General features: G+C 40.0%; 1 protein-coding gene across 4 annotated transcripts in view; it reads left to right on the top strand.

Moving 5' to 3' along the window:
- dusp8a (dual specificity phosphatase 8a) overlaps positions 1 to 19,787 on the top strand; it is a 104,228-nt gene that overhangs the window by 16,641 nt on the left and 67,800 nt on the right. For all 4 annotated transcript variants that reach the window (XM_061917751.1, XM_061917752.1, XM_061917753.1 and 1 more), the window contains exon 2: positions 3,306 to 3,665. In XM_061917751.1, coding sequence (XP_061773735.1) covers positions 3,429 to 3,665 — 237 coding nt within the window. In that variant the 5' untranslated portion in view covers positions 3,306 to 3,428. The remainder of the gene's footprint in view (positions 1 to 3,305; positions 3,666 to 19,787) is intronic.

A 19,787-nucleotide genomic window follows, 5' to 3' on the forward strand; every position in this document is an offset into this window, starting at 1 on the left:
AGCTCATTTTGCTGTTTGTGCGCGTGTGTGTGCGTGCGTGTGTGTGTATAATAAAAGTCAACTACAGGCTTCCCCAATGCTGTAATAAATTAAGCATGATGAGTGGACTTGAAACTGTTTAATGTTGCACTTTTTATATGTAGAAGAAAGGTTTTGTCATTTTATTTAATCAAAGCAACAACTTGAGGCAGTTTAATGTGGATTAAAGTGGGCAGAATTATTATTGTGTTCCAATGTTAAAAGGATAAAGCCATTGTTTACAAATTTTATAAATAAATAACCAAAACATTTATATTTTGTTGTTTTCTTACTGTACCGAAAATGAACCGAACCGTGACCTCTAAACCGAGGTACGTGCCGAACCGAAATTGTTGTGTACCGTTACACCCCTACACTGAAGGCATCAAAACTATGAATGAACACGTGGAGTTATGTAAAGATGACATATCTGAAAACATGTTTTATATTCTAGTTTCTTCAAAATAGCCACCGTTTGCTCTGGTTACTGCTTTGCACACTCTTGGCATTCTCTCCATGAGCTTCAAGAAGTATTCACTTGAATTGGTGTTCACTTCACAGGTGTGCTTGAAGCTCATGGAGAGAATGCCAAGAGTGTGCACAGCAGTAATCAGAGCAAAGAGTGGCTATTTTGAAGAAACTAGAGTATAAGACATGTTTTCTGTTATTCCACCTTTTTTTGTTAAGTACATAACTCCACATGTGTTCATTCCTCGTTTTGATGCTTTCAGTGAAAGTCTACAATGTAAATAGTCATGAAAATAAAGAAAACGCATTGAATGAGAAGGTGTGTCCAAACTTTTGGTCTGTACTGTACATGACAGATTATTTTAAAATAAATTCTGTTTATGGAATGTGAATAGAATATAAAGGTTTAGGGTTACCCGATATAGGATATCAATTACCAAAAAATTGGCCAAAATTAGAGCTATTAATACCATTGTTACATTGTGTTGATGAAACATTCTAGCTGTGTCCAGAACAATTTCCCTTGTGGATCAATAAAGTTTTGTCTAATTTGACAGCGACATGTGAACAAGCGCGTCCTCAGCGCGATGTAGCGTTCTCTCTAGCACAGAGGTGTCAAACTCAAATACAGAGTGGGCCAAAATTTAAAACCGAACAAAGACGCGGGCCGAGGTTGAACAAATTAACCTTTTAATAGGGACCCAAACAAGTTTTGCATTGAATATTGAACAAGCAAGGCTTATATAACTTTATAGTGACATGCAAAATTGAGTTTCAAATAATAATTAAAAAATATCAATGGCATATCAAATAAAATTTAAATAAAAATTGAATGCCTCTTTTCGGCGGTGGGGTTGAGGTGTACGGGGTTTGGTGGTAGCGGGGGTGTATATTGTAGCGTCCCGGAAGAGTTAGTGCTGCAAGGCGTTCTGGGTATTTGTTCTGTTGTGTTTATGTTGTGTTACGGTGTTGATGTTCTCCCGAAATGTGTCATTCTTGTTTGGTGTGGGTTCACAGTGTGGCGCATATTTGTAACAGTGTTAAAGTTGTTTATACGGCCACCCTCAGTGTGACCTGTTTGGCTGTTGACCAAGTATGCCTTGCATTCACTTGTGTGTGTGTATGTATAAGCCGCAAATATTATGTGACTGGGCCGGCACACTGTTTGTATGGAGGAAAAGCGGACGTGGAGACAGGTTGTAGAGAACGCCAAAGGTAGTGCCTTTAAAGCCCCACCCCAAATATTTTTGTCCCGGATTAAATTCGGGAGGGGCACTTAACTTTGGGAGTCTCCCGGGAAAATCGGGAGGGTTGGCAAGTAAGAGTATTAGCGGTGAATGTGGTGTTACAGCGGCGGGCCAGCTCTAATGCTAATTTGATATTGCCTCAAGGGCCAAGTGATATTACACGGCGGGCCAAACTTGGCCCGCGGGCCAGAGTTTCACACCCATGCTCTAGCAGCTAATGTCCCTCTACAGGGCAAAGCTGCATGTAAGTCAACAATGCTCGCCTCCATGGCGGCAAATAAACAACCTTTCTTTCAAGTATAACCACTGGAAGAAAGAGGAACAGCTAAACATTAGAGATGTCTGATAATGGATTTTCTGCCGATATCCAATATTCCGATATTGCCCAAGTCTTAATTACCGATATCAACCGATACCGATGTATACAGTCGTGGAATTAACACATTATTATGCCTAGTTTCGTTGTGATGCCCTGCTGGATGCATTAAACAATGTAACAAGGTTTCCCAAAATAAATCAACTCAAGTTATGGAAAATAATGCCCTGCAATATTTATTATTGAAGTCACAAAGCGCATTATTTTTTTTAACATGCCTCAAAACAGCAGCTTGGATTTGGGGTAGGGGGTAGCGGGAGGTGTATATTGTAGCGTCCCGGAAGAGTTAGTGCTGCATGGGCTTCTTGGTATTTGTTTTGCTGTGTTTATGTTGTGTTACGGTGCGGATGTTCTCCCGAAATGTGTTTGTCATTCTTGTTTAGTGCGGATTCACAGTGTGGTGCATTTTTGTAACAGTGTTAAAGTTGTTTATAGGGCCACCCTCAGTGTGACCTGTATGGCTGTTGACTAAGTGCATTGCATTTACTTGTGCGTGTAAAAAGCCCTAGATATTATGTGACTGGGCCGGCACGCAAAGACAGTGCCTTTAAGGTTTATTGGCGCTCTGTTATTCTACCTATGTCCATGTAGTCATACATTTTACTTTTTGAAACCGATAACGATAATTTCCAATATTACATTTTAAAGCATTTAGCGGCCGATAATATCGGACAACTCTACTAAACATGCTACACTACACACTATAAGAAGAAGCTAGCGCCCTTGAATGTAAACAAAGGTGGGCAGATCAGTACAAATATTGGCAGTAACGATACCAAGCATAAAATCACTATATAGAGGGTATTACATTAGTTACATCGATATTTTTCATTATCCAAAATGATGTTTTGTCATTTGTGTTATTGTTTACAAACTCAGAAAATAAATCATGGGAAACAGTAAGGCTTTAAGGGCAAACACGAATGAATTAAATCCCAGCCTGTAGTAGGAAAGTATTTAAACATTTGATTGAAGTTGTAACACGGCCATTCTGTGTTTTTGTCTGTAAATTAGAAAGTAGATTAATAGTTTTGAAAAAAAATTTAGAAACCAAAATGACACAAAATTACAGCATGAAAGTGATATATATTGTTATCGCAGAGAGCTGCAGTTTGTACGGCAATATAGCTTTCAGGCCATATCGCCCAAGCCAATAAAGGGTTCTTATTAATTTTCCATTTTTTCCATTTTCTCAGGCACTATGACTCTCTCCTCACCTGCCTCAGTGGTACCCCTCAATCGCTGACCTCGCCACCTGGTCCCTATCTCCTCCTGTGCAATCTCCTCAGCCACTCTTCCGTCTCTGCCCCTCCTACGCCATGGCTGGGGAGAAAGGGCCGACCAAGCGAAGCGCCATGGACATCAAGCGCCTGGCGAGCCTCATTCAGAGAGGAACAGGCCGCTTGCTGGTGATTGACAGCAGGACGTTTTCCGAGTACAACGCATCCCATGTGCAGGGCGCAGTCAATGTCTGCTGCTCCAAGCTCGTCAAGAGGCGACTGCAGCAGGACAAGGTGTCCGTCACTGAGCTGCTGCAGCCCAATGGCAAAATAAAGGTGAGTGCCTGCTAGCTTAGCGAGGCTGAACACAGTGTTTTTTTGTGTCATGCATGATGAGCCTATTTAAAAGGTGCGTTGTGTGCCATGTACACTGTTGCATGTAATGGGTAGAAATGGTCATGTGGAATGGTATGATCCAGTGTCACGGAAGCTAAAACCATACTATACCAAAGATCCTCCTGTCTGCAAATATTTACCCCGGTTAAGTACCTTAACCAGGGAAGTCACAGACTTGATGACACCTTCACAGCGTGACGATCCCAGGAGCATCGGTGCTAGCCCACATCAGTAGACGCTATATTTGTTGGACAGGCATATGTACTGTAAGTTTGTTGCTTTTCAGTGGCCATGAAATTGGATCCTTCCAGTTTCCATGACTTCTCTTCTGAATATGACAGCCTTTTTTCCATGTCCCGTTCGACCGTGTCACGCTGACTCCTGTATTTTTAGTCGCTGTGTGAAACTCAAGATAGTATGAGAGGGGGAAACCTAAGCAGAGGAGGGGGTTGTTGTTGGTGTGTTTTATGTTTGGGATGTTTTTGTGCCCCTTGTGTACTGTACGTCACCCGACAGTATTACATGACTGGACAACAACAAAGCTGGAAGGTTACGACATGTGACATTCTTCCTGGGTTCTTGTACTATTTCTCCCAAAGCTATTTTTAGAACATTCTTCAACCGGAGACACAAGAAACGCACTGATGCACACAGGCTACTGATGACAGTCGGATGTTAATAATGTTCCTCTTAGGTGTAACACACCAAATCACGATATTTATAGAGGTGCAGCACAATAAATTATATCACTCCCCCCCCCCCCCCCCCCCCGGCTGACCGGTGCAATCAATCAATCAAAGTTTATTTATATAGCCCTAAATAACGAGTGTCTCAAAGAGCTGCACAATCCACAACGACATCCTCGGCTCAGATCCCACATCATTTGATATCAAGTGGATCTAGTCAAAGGCCTACTGAAATGAGATTTTCTTATTTAAACGGGGATAGCAGGTCCATTCTATGTGTCATACTTGATCATTTCGCGATATTGCCATATTTTTGCTGAAAGGATTTAGTAGAGAACATCCACGATAAAGTTCGCAACTTTTGGTCGCTAATAAAAAAGCCTTGCCTTTACCAGGAGTAGCAGACGATATGCGCGTGACGTCACGGGTTGTAGGGCTCCTCACATCCTCACATTGTTTATAATCATAGCCTCCAGCTGCAAGAGCTATTCAGACCGAGAAAGCGACAACATCCCCATTAATTTGAGCGAGGATGAAAGATTTGTGGATGAGGAAAGTTAGAGTGAAGCACAATTTAAAAAAAAAAGAAAAGGCGACGGCTCCAGGCAGCGGCAGTGAGACCGTTTCAGATATATTCAGACACATTTACTAGGATAATTATGGAAGATCCCTTATATGCTTATTGTTTTAATAGTGTTTTAGTAAGATTGTAAAGTTATACCTGAAAGTCGGACGGCTGCGGTGAACGCCAGTGTCTCTCAGAGAAGCCAATGGAGGAGCCAAGATCACAGCTGCCTTTTTGAGCTGCAGGATGAGGTCGCATAATCCACTGAGTCGACTTGATATCACAATTATCCCATCCAAAAACTTGCTGGTTGACGTAGAGAAACATGTTCACTTGACCGCTCTGTGTTAAAGCTTCACAACAAAGAAACACCGGCTGTGTTTCGGTGCTAGAGGCAGCTGCAATCCACCGCTTTCCACCAACAGCATTCTTCTTTATAGTCTCCATTATTAATTGAACAAATTGCAAAAGATTCAGCAACACAGATGTCCAAATTACTGTGTAATTATCCGATTAAAGCAGACGACTTTTAGCTGTAAGTGGTGCTGGGCTAATATGTCCACTACAACCCGAGACGTCACAAACACGCGGCATCATTCCGCGACGTTTTCAACAAGAAACTCCGCGGGAAATTTAAAATTGTAATTTAGTAAACTAAACCGGCCGTATTGGCATGTGTTGCAATGTTAAGATTTCATCATTGATATATAAACTATCAGACTGTGTGGTTGATAGTAGTGGGTTTCAGTAGGCCTTTAATAATAATAATAACTCCAAGATGGCGGCGCCCGGACCGGCCGTTTTGGACCGATAGACACTTGCGTGCTAGACTTGCTAACTAGCATGGGAATACATCGGCGGCTACATCCAGCGGCCTATGAAGCAGGGGAGTCTAGTAGCAGCGGGGGCCGTCTACGGAGCAGACGCCAGCGGTGTGATCGGAAACGCGGATGCCGAGCGGGGCTAAAAACAAAGCAGAAGGCTAATCCCCACAGAACACCACTTTCCTCCATCCCGAAGACGGATTTAGATGGAAAATGCGAGACTACTGGTCTGGGTAAGGAGTCTGTTAAATTAGAACAAGTTTTTTCTGCTTTGAGTGTTTCAGAGTTGGACATGTGTTTTACTGAGGTGGCTAACTATGATGCGTGCAGTTTATCAAAGCAACAAACAAACAATCGGAAAATCCCCGTTACTGAGGTGGCTAACCATGATGTGTGCAGTTTATCAAAGCAACAATCAAACAATCGGAAAATCCCCGTTACTGAGGTGGCTAACCATGATGCGTGCAGTTTATCAAAGCAACAATCAAACAATCGGAAAATTCCTGTCGTATCAATTCCTAGATATGGTCGTAACTATACTAAATGCACTGGGCATAATAAACACAACATTATTAATATTGCTACTACGGATAATTTGATCAAAAACTCCCTAAAACAGCCCACTACCTATAATATAGGTTTTTTAAACATAAGATCATTGTCTCCTAAAACGTTGTTAGTTAATGATATTATCAGAGACAACAATCTTAACGTCATCGGTCTCAGCGAAACCTGGCTTAAACCAAACGACTTTTTTGCGCTAAATGAGGCATGTCCTCCTAACTTTACACATGCGCATATTGCCCGTCCGCTCAAAAGGGGTGGGGGGGTTGCACTAATATACAACGAAAACTTTAACCTTAGTCCTAACATAAATAATAAATATAAATCGTTTGAGGTGCTTACTATGAGGTCTGTCACACCGCTGCCTCTACACCTGGCTGTTATCTACCGCCCCCCAGGGCCCTATTCGGACTTTATTAATGAATTCTCAGAGTTCGTTGCTGATCTAGTGACACACGCCGATAATATAATCATAATGGGGGACTTTAATATCCATATGAATACCCCATCGGACCCACCGTGCGTAGCGCTCCAGACTGTAATTGATAGCTGTGGTCTCACACAAATAATAAATGAACCCACGCATCGCAACGGTAATACGATAGACCTAGTGCTTGCCAGGGGCATCACCGTTTCCAAAGTTACGATACTCCCGTATACTAAAGTATTGTCTGATCATTACCTTATAAAATTCGAGGTTCAGACGCATGTTCGTCAAACTAATAATAATAATAACTGCTATAGCAGCCGCAACATTAATACAGCCACAACGACAACTCTTGCTGACCTACTGCCCTCGGTAATGGCACCATTCCCAAAGTATGTGGGCTCTATTGATAACCTCACTAACAACTTTAACGACGCCCTGCGCGAAACCATTGATAACATAGCACCGCTAAAGTTAAAAAAGGCTCCAAAAAAGCGCACCCCGTGGTTTACAGAAGAAACTAGAGCTCAGAAATTATTATGTAGAAAGCTGGAACGCAAATGGCGCACGACTAAACTTGAGGTGCACCATCAAGCATGGAGTGATGGTTTAATAACTTATAAACGCATGCTTACCTTAGCTAAAGCTAAATATTACTCAAATCTCATCCACCGTAATAAAAACGATCCTAAATTTTTGTTTAGTACGGTAGCATCGCTAACCCAACAAGGGACTCCTTCCAGTAGCTCAACCCACTCAGCTGATGACTTTATGCAATTCTTTAGTAAGAAAATTGAAGTCATTAGAAAGGAGATTAAAGACAATGCGTCCCAGCTACAACGGGGTTCTATTAACACTGACACGATTGTATATACGGCGGATACTGCCCTCCAAAATACTTTCTCTCGTTTTGAGGAAATAACATTAGAGGAATTGTTACAACGTGTAAATGGAATAAAACAGACAACATGTTTACTTGACCCTCTTCCTGGGAAACTGATCAAGGAGCTCTTTGTATTATTAGGTCCATCAGTGCTAAATATTATAAACTTATCACTCTCCTCGGGCACTGTTCCCCTAGCATTCAAAAAAGCGGTTATTCATCCTCTTCTTAAAAGACCTAACCTCGATCCTGACCTCATGGTAAATTACCGACCGGTGTCTCACCTTCCCTTTATTTCAAAAATCCTTGAAAAAATTGTTGCGGAGCAGTTAAATGAACACTTAGCGTCTAACAATCTATGTGAAACCTTTCAATCCGGTTTCAGGGCAAATCACTCCACGGAGACAGCCCTCGCAAAAATGACTAATGATCTATTGCTAACGATGGATTCTGATGCGTCATCTATGTTGCTGCTCCTCGATCTTAGCGCCGCTTTCGATACCGTCGATCATAATATTTTATTAGAACGTATCAAAACACGAATTGGTATGTCAGACTTAGCCCTGTCTTGGTTTAACTCTTATCTTACTGATAGGATGCAGTGCGTCTCCCATAACAATGTGACCTCGCACTACGTTAAGGTAACGTGTGGAGTTCCACAGGGTTCGGTCCTTGGCCCTGCACTCTTCAGCATCTACATGCTGCCGCTAGGTGACATCATACGCAAATACGGTATTAGCTTTCACTGTTATGCTGATGACACCCAACTCTACATGCCCCTAAAGCTGACCAACACGCCGGATTGTAGTCAGCTGGAGGCGTGTCTTAATGAAATTAAACAATGGATGTCCGCTAACTTTTTGCAACTCAACGCCAAAAAAACGGAAATGCTGATTATCGGTCCTGCTAGACACCGAACTCTATTTAATAATACAACTCTAACATTTGACAACCAAACAATTAAACAAGGCGACACGGTAAAGAATCTGGGTGTTATCTTCGACCCAACTCTCTCCTTTGAGGCACACATTAAAAGTGTTACTAAAACGGCCTTCTTTCATCTCCGTAATATCGCTAAAATTCGCTCCATTCTGTCCACTAGAGACGCTGAGATCATTATCCATGCGTTTGTTACGTCTCGCCTCGACTACTGTAACGTATTATTTTCGGGTCTCCCCATGTCTAGCATTAAAAGATTACAGTTGGTACAAAATGCGGCTGCTAGACTTTTGACAAGAACAAGAAAGTTTGATCACATTACGCCTGTACTGGCTCACCTGCACTGGCTTCCTGTGCACTTAAGATGTGACTTTAAGGTTTTACTACTTACGTATAAAATACTACACGGTGTAGCTCCATCTTATCTTGCCGATTGTATTGTACCATATGTCCCGGCAAGAAATCTGCGTTCAAAGGACTCCGGCTTATTAGTGATTCCCAAAGCCCAAAAAAAGTCTGCGGGCTATAGAGCATTTTCCGTTCGGGCTCCAGTACTCTGGAATGCCCTCCCGGTAACAGTTCGCGATGCCACCTCAGTAGAAGCATTTAAGTCTCACCTTAAAACTCATTTGTATACTCTAGCCTTTAAATAGACTCCCTTTTTAGACCAGTTGATCTGCCGTTTCTTTTCTTTTTCTTCTATGTCCCACTCTCCCGTGTGGAGGGGGTCCGGTCCGATCCGGTGGCCATGTACTGCTCGCCTGTGTATCGGCTGGGGACATCTCTGCGCTGCTGGTCCGCCTACGCTTGGGATGGTTTCCTGCTGGCTCCGCTGTGAACGGGACTCTCGCTGCTGTGTCTTGGATCCTCTTTGGACTGGACTCTCGCGACTGTGTTGTATACATTGTGGATTGAACTTTCACAGTATCATGTTAGATCCGCTCGACATCCATTGCTTTCCTCCTCTCTAAGGTTCTCATAGTCATCATTGTCACCGACGTCCCACTGGGTCATTATTGTCACCAATGTCCCACTGGGTGTGAGTTTTCCTACCGAGGATGTCGTGGTGGTTTGTGCAGCCCTTTGAGACACTAGTGATTTAGGGCTATATAAGTAAACATTGATTGATTGATTGATTGATTGAATAATGTGAGATTCCAGTCCATAGTGAGGCCAGCAGGGGATCTTCTTGAATGGAGACAAGTCAGAAGCGCAGAGACGTCTCCAACTGATGCACAGAGAAAATATCTACCCCGGGTCCTGACTTTGAACAGCTAGCGCTCATCTGTGGTCACCTGATAAGCTCTCCACGCAGTAGAGGAAGACAGAGCAGAAAAGAGACAGCAAAGCAAGTGGTCTAAAAAGGGGGTTATTTAAAGGCAAGAGTATACAAATGAGTTTTGAGATGGGACTTAAATGCTTCTACTGAGGTAGCATCTCTAACTGTTACCGGTAGATCATTCCAGAGTACTGGAGCCCAAATAGATAGTATAACTTATTTGACTAGTTCACTAATTTATGTTGTTTAAAATGTGAAACATTTATAATCTATATGTATTAAGAATGTGTATTTGTTGATCATTTTAATTAAGGTTGCAGCAATCGATTATTTTAATAATCGAGTAATCGATCAATTCGTTTGATCGATTAATCGAGTAAACGGATTAAACACACCTTTTTGATTGATTGATTGATATATTTTTATTTCAAATATGCAAAAAAAAAAAACAAACAAGAGCAAGCATGATCCAATACAGTGCTGTAGCCTTAACGGCTATTATAACAAAATGAAAACAATGGAGAATAAACAAAACAAATGACCTTTCAACTTTTATTTTTATTTTTTTATTTCTACATATTTGAAAAGGAGTGACAAGAAGTATACACTTATTTAATCCCAACCCTTTTCTTTAAATCATAAATTACTCTGAGCTCGAACTTCCTTGTTCACTTCATGTACAAACTTAATGAACTTGTATATAAATAAATGATAAATATATACATACATATGCACACTACACACATACATAGCCACACCGTTACCACAAGTGTTCATGGAAATAGTATCATGGGAAAAAAAACAAAAAACAGCAGTACCAGTGCCTCAATGGGCAGCCCTTAACTCTTTTGTAACACAAGAAACCCAATATCAAAGCCCTTCTTCATGTCTGTACCTCTGGAATACCATGTACCTAAACTTCTTTTTAAACTGGTTTATGTTTGGACATTGCTTTAACTCCACATTCAAACCATTCCATAGTTTCACTCCACGGATTGAAATACAAAAACTTTTGATGGTCGTTCTACAACTAAGCATTTTGAAATTAAAATTTCCCCTTAAATTATAATCCCCCTCTCGTGTGAAGAACAATTTTTGAATGCTTCCTGGGAGTTTATTTATTTTGGCTTTATACATTATTTGTGCAGTTTGATACAAAATAATATCATTAAATTTCAATATTTTTGACTGTAAGAATAGTGAATGAGTATGGTCCAGATATCCAACCTTGTTGATGATGCGTACAGCTCTTTTCTGAAGTATAGTTATTGAGTTTAATGAGCTTTTATAATTATTCCCCCAGACTTCCACACAATGGGTTAAATATGGTAAAACTAATGAACAGTAGAGAATGTGGAGTGATTTGTGATCTAGAACCTGCTTTGCTTTATTTATTACTGAGATGCTTCTTGACAGCTTAGACCAGGGGCGCTCACACTTCTTCTGCAGGTGAGCTACTTTTCAATTGACCAAGTCGAGGAGATCTACCTCATTCCTATTCATAATTTATATTTATTTATTTATGAAAGAGACATTTTTGTTAACAAGTTAATGGTGTTTAATGATAATACAAGCATGTTTAACACACATAGATTCCTTTCTTTCATGAAGACAAGAATATAAGTTGGTGTATTTGATTCTGATGACTTGCATTGATTGGAATTAGACAGTGGTGCTGATAACGTCCGCATTTTCAAATGGAGGAAAAAAAAAGTCCTCCTTTCTGTCCAATACCACATGAAAGTGGTTGGATTTGGCATCTCATTTGTCCAACTTGCATACTCGTTTTTAAACACTTTGTTATGAGAGTAGCATATGTGTGTGGCCCTTTAATGTCTGGCAGCAGGTGAGTGACGTCAGTGAGTGTGCGGGTGGGCAAGCAAGTGAGAAAGCGGTCGCTGAGGGCGGGGAAGAAAAACATTGGCATCAAACTCCGTAGCTTGCTAGCTTGTGCACGCTAGCTTTCTGAGACTCTTATTTTGTTAGCACAGGCAGGATGAAACAGGTCTTTTATGGTGAAGACAGGAACTGTGCAGTCGGTCTTTAGAGTTTTGACAGTAGGTACGGAGTCTCTAGAAATAAAATGTGTTTCTCTGCGTCCGCCCTGTTAGTGATGTTTTTCTTAAATATGAGCTCGCAGCAGCCAGCGTCATCTCACAAGATCCTCGGGTGCCGAGAATGTCAAACAACTGACGAAAGTGAAGTCTTGGTATGATTGATGATTGCTCATTTTTATGTATATTTTTTTAATGCCTGGCTTGAGATCAACTGACACACCCTCCGAGATCGACCAGTCGATCGCGATCGACGTAATGCCCGCCCCCTGGCTCAGACTGTACATGTTTTATATGTGGTTTCCAGTTAATTTGATAGTCAATTGTAACTCCAAGGAATTTTATTTCAAAAACCCTTTCAATATCCACCCCATCTATTTGTATCTGTACCCTTGTTTCACGTGTCCTCTTTCCAAACAGCATTAACTTAGTCTTAGTCAGGTTTAATGACAATTTATTATAGTCAAACCAAGCTTTTAGTTTACTCATTTCTTCCATAATGACTTCCTGTAATTGATTCAAATCATCCCCTGAACAAAAAATATTAGTGTCATCAGCAAATAACACTAATTTCAATAATGTAGACACTTTACAGATATCATTGATACACAGGATGAACAATTTTGGCCCCAACACTGACCCCTGGGGGACACCACAAGCAATGTCCAAACACGATGAACAGCAATCCCCCAACTTCACAAACTGTTGTCTCTTATTTAAGTAACTTTTAAGCCAGTCTAGTACAACTCCCCTGATTCCATACTTTTCCATTTTATTGATTAATATATCATGGTTAATTGTGTCGAATGCTTTTTTTAGATCAATAAATATGGCATTTGTGATTTCCTCTATTGTTTCAATTATTGCCATTGATGTAGATCTGTTTGATCTAAACCCATATCGACAGTCAGGGAGTAAATTATGTTTTTCTATAAATGCATCTAATCTGTTATTGAATAGTTTTTCTAATATTTTAGAGAATTGTGGAAGTAAAGAGACGGGTCTATAGTTTGTGAAGTGGTGTTTGCTCCCAGTTTTAAACAGAGGTATAACTTTAGCTATTTTCATTTCATTCGGAAATGTGCCGGTTTGAAGTGACAGATTACAGATATATGTTAATGGTTTTGATATTCCTGTAATGACATTTTTCACCAATGCCATACTAATGTCATTGGAGTCTGTGGACATTTTGTTCTTACATTTGTTTACAATATCCAACACTTCTTCTTCACCCACTGCACTTCACCCACTTATCCATAAAGTGTATTTTAGGGGAAAGTAGTTAATATTCACAACAAATTCTGCTTGCCATAACCTTCATTCTTTTCTTTAATAAATGCACGTCATCAACATTGAAATTGCACTTTCAACACGTGTGTATTGTTAAAGAAAAAAAACTAATCGGATCACGGCACCCACTATTTCAACGGCCGTGTGGAATCTATGTCAGCGTATTTAAAGTTAACCGCACTCCATGCAGTCCGGATTTTAGCAATTCGATCGGTGCCAAAACAGTACCGGATCTGGTACTCATCCCTAACCATACACATCAATTTCGCACCAATTTTCTCGTTATTGTAACTAGTCACGATCATTTGTGCAACAACTAAAAAAAAAAACATTAAAAAAAAAATGCAATAAATAAATGTTCCCAAAGGCTTGGGAAAATTAAAAAAGTCAGTGCTTTGTCTGATAGTCAGACATTTTTGGACAAATGTGCTTGTGACTCATTTGCGAAAAAAAAAAAGGACTATATTTATCTTCAGAAAATGGATTATTTTAGGTTGTGTAATCACATGACTTTTGTCTACAAATTTAGAAATGGTTTGTGGGGGCTGAGCTGTATTTGTAGCGCATCATCTTGGAAACATTTGTGACTGTCAACTACCACACACATATTGCTTCACAGTTTATTCCTTTTTTTTTTATTTCCTATTCCTGTGTGCTCTTGCCCTCTCCCCACCCCCCACAAAAGAGGATAAGGCTTGCGATTAATGCTATGGCTGGGTAAAGCTGGAACTACCCGGGTGCAAGAGGAAGGCCTGACAGAGCCAGACTCCTTTGTTATTGGTTAAGCATGACATCATCCCTTTTGTGTGCCCAGTGGCAGACCGCGGGCTCGGCACGTGCAGAGTGGCTGTGCAGTGTTAAACCTTGCTTCCACACACACACACACACACATCCTCTTTACCCCCCACATGGCTCCGAGCAACGCCAAGACAGCAAAGGACACCATTGTGGCTCTTTGTCAAGGAAGTGAATGCAGGAAGCGCGAGAGCACCACTGAGGGTATTCATGGTCGGGATGCAGCCTCCACCACCTCCCTTACTGCCTCCCACCTCACATCCCATTGAGCTTTAATTGCCTGCAACCCCTAGGCGCTGCACTCACCCTCTTTCATAGAAGCTTCCGAAGCGTCAGTTAACTGAGCTGATTGAACAAGCATCCATTGGTACTCCAACAATCCAAACGGTGTCCTATTTCTCCTTTACATCCCATCCACTCATAGGCGCTTTATGGATGCTGGCTGTCAATGTAGGTCATAAATACATGGATGCGGAGGAATATATGGTGGAAGTGCTGCAAGAGGAATGGCACAGCCTCCGTTGGGAATGAGGCATCTCTTTCCCTTTATAGAAGACTAGTTTCTCTCTCCCAAAGTGGCTGCTTTCTTTGCTTGTGCAGCTAATCCCTACTCTATTGTGAAAAGCTAGTCAGTCCATTAGCCTGAAACACTCCTTCTCCTTTGTGGAAGCCAGATTTGGTGGTACCTGATGTACCAAAAATAGACTCGTTATCAAAATGTTGCTTTTTCTTATAAGCATGTTTAGGTGTATGACACATGAGGCGAATTTGTGTCAGATCTAAACAAAAAAAAAAGTGGGCATGGTAAAGAGGAGCTGGAGCATATGCCTGCCCTCTGGACTAAAACCATGCCAGAAAGATTATCATTTACATGTTTCATAGCTTTCAATTCAATTGATCGATGTCATGATATTGGTGGTATAGGTCAGTGGTTCTCAAATGGGGGTACGCGTACCCCAAGGGGTACTTGAAGGTATGCCAAGGGGTACGTGATATTTTTTTTTTAAATATTCTGAAAAATAGCAACAATTCAGAAATCCTTTATAAATATATTTATTGAATAATACTTCAAAAAATATGAATGTAATGTAATGTGAAAAGAAATATAACAATGCAATATTCAGTGTTGACAGCTAGATTTTTTTGTGGACATGTTCCATAAATATTGATGTTACAGATTTATTTTTTTGTTTTTTGTGAAGAAATGTTTAGAATTAAGTTCATGCATCCAGGTGGCTCTCTATTACAATCCCCAAAGAGGGCACTTTAAGTTGATGATTACTTCTGTGTGTAGAAATCCTTATTTGTAATTGAATCACTTGTTTATTTTTCAACAAGTTTTTAGTTATTTTTACATATATTTTTTCCAAATAGTTAAAAAAAAAACACTAAAATGAGCAATATTTTGCCCTGTTATACAATTTAATAAATCAGAAGCTGATGACACAGTGCTGTATTTTACTTCTTTATCTCTATTTTTCAACCAAAAATGCTTTTCTCTGATTAGGGGGTACTTGAATTAAAAAAATGTTCACAGGGGGTACATCACTGAAAAAAGGTTGAGAACCACTGGTATAGGTACTAGGCTCAGGGCTCTGCTGCCCAGTGCACGTCAAGACTACATGAGACCAACCTTGACTGTAACTACAAACCCCTTTTTTACATAAGTTGGGAAATTGTGTTAGATGTAAATATAAACGGAACAAAATGATTTGCAAGTCCTTTTCAACCAATATTCAATTGAATGCACTACAAAGACAATATATTTAATATTCAAACTCATAAACTTAATTTTTTTTTTGCAAATAATAATTAACTTAGAATTTCATGGCTGCCACACGTGCCAAAGTAGTTGGGAAAGGGCATGTTCACCACTGTGTTACATCACCTTTTCTTTTAACAACACTAAATAAACGTTTGGGAACTGAGGAAACTAATTGTTGAAGCTTTGAAAGTGGAATTCTTTCCCATTCTTGTTTTATGTAGAGCTTCAGTCGTTCAACAGTCCGGAGTCTCTGCTGTCGTATTTTACGCTTCATAATGCACCACACATTTTCGATGGGGGACAGGTCTGAACTGCAGGCGGGCCAGGAAAGTACCTGCACTCTTTTACTACGAAACCACGCTGTTGTAACACATGGCGTGGCATTTTCTTGCTGAAACAAGCAGGGGCGTCCATGATAATGTTGCTTGGATGACAACATATGTTGGTCCAAAACCTGTATGGACCATTCAGCATTAATGGTGCCTTCACAGATGTGTAAGTTACCCATGCCATGGGCACTAACACACCCCCATACCATCACAAATGCTGGCTTTTGAACTTTGCGCCTATAACAATCCGGATGGTTATTTTACTCTTTGTTCCGGAGGACACCACGTCCACAGTTTCCAAATATAATTTGAAATGTGGACTCGTCAGACCACAGAACCCTTTTCCACTTTGCATCAGTCCATCTTAGATGAACTCGGACCCAGCGAAGCCAGCGGCGTTCCTTGGTGTTGTTGATAAATGGCTTTGGCTTTGCTTTGTAAAGTTTTAACTTGCATTTACAGATTTAGCAACCAACTGTAGTTACTGACAGTGGTTTTATGAAGTGTTCCTTAACCCGTGTGGTGATATCCTTTACACACTGATGCCGGTTTTTGATGCAGTACCGCCTGAGAGATCAAAGGGCTGTAATATCATTGCTTATGTGCAGTGATTTATCCAGATTCTCTGAACCTTTTGATGATTTTACGGACCGTAGATGGTAAAATCCCTAAATTCCTTGCAATAGCTCGTTGAGAAATGTTCTAAAACTGTTCGACAATTTGCTTACAAGTTGTTGACCCTCGCCCCATCCTTGTTTGTGAATTACTTAGCATTTTCATGGAAGCTTTTATACCAAATCATGGCACCCACCTTTTCCCAAATAGTCTGCACACCTGTGGGATGTTCCAAATAATTGTTTGATGAGCATTTCTTAACTTAATCAGTATTTATTGCCACCTTTCCCAACTTTTTTGTCACGTGTTGCTGGGATCAAATTCTAAAGTTAATGATTATTTGCTAAAAAAAAAGTGTTTATCAGTTTGAACATCAAAAATGTTGTCTTTGGAGCATATTCAACTGAAGATGGGTTAAAAATGATTTGCAAATCATTGTATTCCGTTTATATTTACATCTAACACAATTTCCCAACTCATATGGAAATGGGGTTTGTATCATTAAGGACACCAAGGTCATGGCGTCGGTATGACAAAATGTAGATGATATGACTGGCTGCAAATATACTTTGTGTGGGATATTGTGTGCACTGTGCATCACCATGCAGGAGGTCATCCTCTACTTGAACTACAGAGTCCATATCTGAGATGAAATGATATGAAGTTTGTAAACTTATGTTTTAATGATGTTAAAATTGTTTAATACGCTAAACTTCAGCCTAGTAATTAAATAACAAGATTGTTCATTGTGTTGCTTAATATATTATTATTCATACGGTGCTGGAATACCCATGATTTAAGCCTTTCAAAGCTGTTCTTAGACCACCATTTAATGACCTCAGTATTTGTCAAATCCTGGTTACGGCCCTGCGACCAACTAATGCATTTATGCCGTAAGGCTCTCCACCCATTCTGCTGATGCTGCACCATATGTTTGCAAAAATTGCCAGCTCTGAACATAGGGAATATTGCGGAGTAAGGAAGAGTGTTTATTAAACAGTGTCACTGGTATTTTATATAAATAAAGAGGTGAACTCAAATTGGAGTGCAAACACCTTTTATGTGCTAATACATGGAAATGTAGATCCATACACAAACAATTAAGTAGAAGTTTGCATTTCTCTGCACTTTAATCTGGACCCACAAAGGTTCTTCGATTAAGGTGTTTGTCTGTAGCTCTGATAGCAAACTGGAAGAAACATTTTTTGTCTGAGAAAAGTTATAGTTCACAGGCACTTCAGAATGCTATTGATCTAAATCAGTGGTTCTCAAATGGGGGTACGCATACCCCTGGGGGTACTTGAAGGTATGCCAAGGGGTACGTGAGATTTAAAAAAAATATTCTAAAAAAAAAGCAACAATTCAAAAATTCTTTATAAATATATTTATTGAATAATACTTCAACAAAATATGAATGTAAGTTCATAAACTGTGAAAAGAGATGCAACAATGCAATATTCAGTGTTGACAGCCAGATTTTTTTGTGGACATGTTCCATAAATATTGATGTTAAAGATTTCTTTTTTTGTGAAGAAATGTTTAGAATTAAGTTGATGAATCCAGATGGATCTCTATTACAATCCCCAAAGAGGGCACTTTAAGTTGATGATTACTTCAATGTGTAGAAATCTTTATTTAAAATTGTATCATTTGTTTATTAATCAACAAGTTTTTAGTTATTTTTACATATTTTTTTCCAAATAGTTCAAGAAAGACCACTACAAATGAGCAATATTTTGCTCTGTTTTACAATTAATCAGAAACTGATGACATAGTGCTGTATTTTAATTCTTTATCTCTTTTTTCCAACCGAAAATGCTTTGCTCTGATTAGGGGGTACTTGAATTAAAAAAAAATGTTCACAGGGGGTACAACACTGAAAAAAGGTTAAGAACCACTGCTCTAAATGACAGAGTAAGTATTGTATGTAGTAAATACAGAGGATATTTTCTATTTGCAGGGCTGCATTCCAAGACAACCTTTGAATAGCAAATGAGTAATTGATAGGGTCCTAAAAATAGATTTTTTTTTCTGAGACTTTAATCAAGCCTGAATTATGCCGCTGCATTGATGTGCCACCATACACTATGCTACACTGGCTCACCCCTTCCCCTCCAAACTGTCCTGATAGCTTGATTTTGACACTATACAGTGGTACCTCAACTTACGAGAACCTCACTTACTTACTGCCCTTTATGCCTCCAGTGGCATGTAGGGCAACAACCAATGCCCTCCACTTCTCTGGGTCCTCGGCTAGTTTCTGAATATTATCCCATGTGTGATTTAGGTCCTTAAATTTTTTCTTTACTGTTCTGCGCCATGAGTTCTTTGGTCGTCCCCTTCTGTCTTTACCCTTCAGGTGACCAGTGAAGTGCTACACGAATGCTATTCAGTGCATCCATTCTGAGAGTATGCCCAATTTATTTCCATCGTCTTCTCTGGACAGTGGTTCCCATGTCCTCTTTGTTTACATCGAGTGAGTAGTTTGTCTTTTGTAATTGTGCCAGGCCAGAAAATTTGAAGTATCTTTCTGAGTACCTTAACTTACGAGTAATTTGAGATACAAGCTGTTTCTCAGCTTTTTGTCATGCATTAAGTTGCGCGCATACCTTAAAGGCCTACTGAAATGAGATTTTCTTATTTAAACGGGGATAGCAGGTCCATTCCATGTGTCATACTTGATCATTTCGCGATATTGCCATATTTTTGCTGAAAGGATTTAGTAGAGAACATCGACAATAAGGTTTGCAACTTTTGGTCGCTAACAGAAAAGCCCTGCCTTTACCGGAAGTCGCAGACGATGACGTCACCCGTTGATGGCTCCTCACATCCTCACATTGTTTTTAATGGGAGCCTCCAACAAAAAGAGCTATTCGGACCGAGAAAACGACAATTTCCCCATTAATTTGAGCGTGGATGAAAGACTTGTGTTTGAGGATATTGATAGCGACGGACTAGGGAAAAAAAAAACGCAATTGCATTGGGAGGGATTCAGACTTTTTTAGACACATTTGCTAGGATAATTCTGGGAAATCCCTTATCTTTCT

The sequence above is a fragment of the Nerophis ophidion genome, linkage group LG12 (assembly GCF_033978795.1).
Source record: "Nerophis ophidion isolate RoL-2023_Sa linkage group LG12, RoL_Noph_v1.0, whole genome shotgun sequence".
Lineage (NCBI taxonomy): Eukaryota > Metazoa > Chordata > Actinopteri > Syngnathiformes > Syngnathidae > Nerophis > Nerophis ophidion.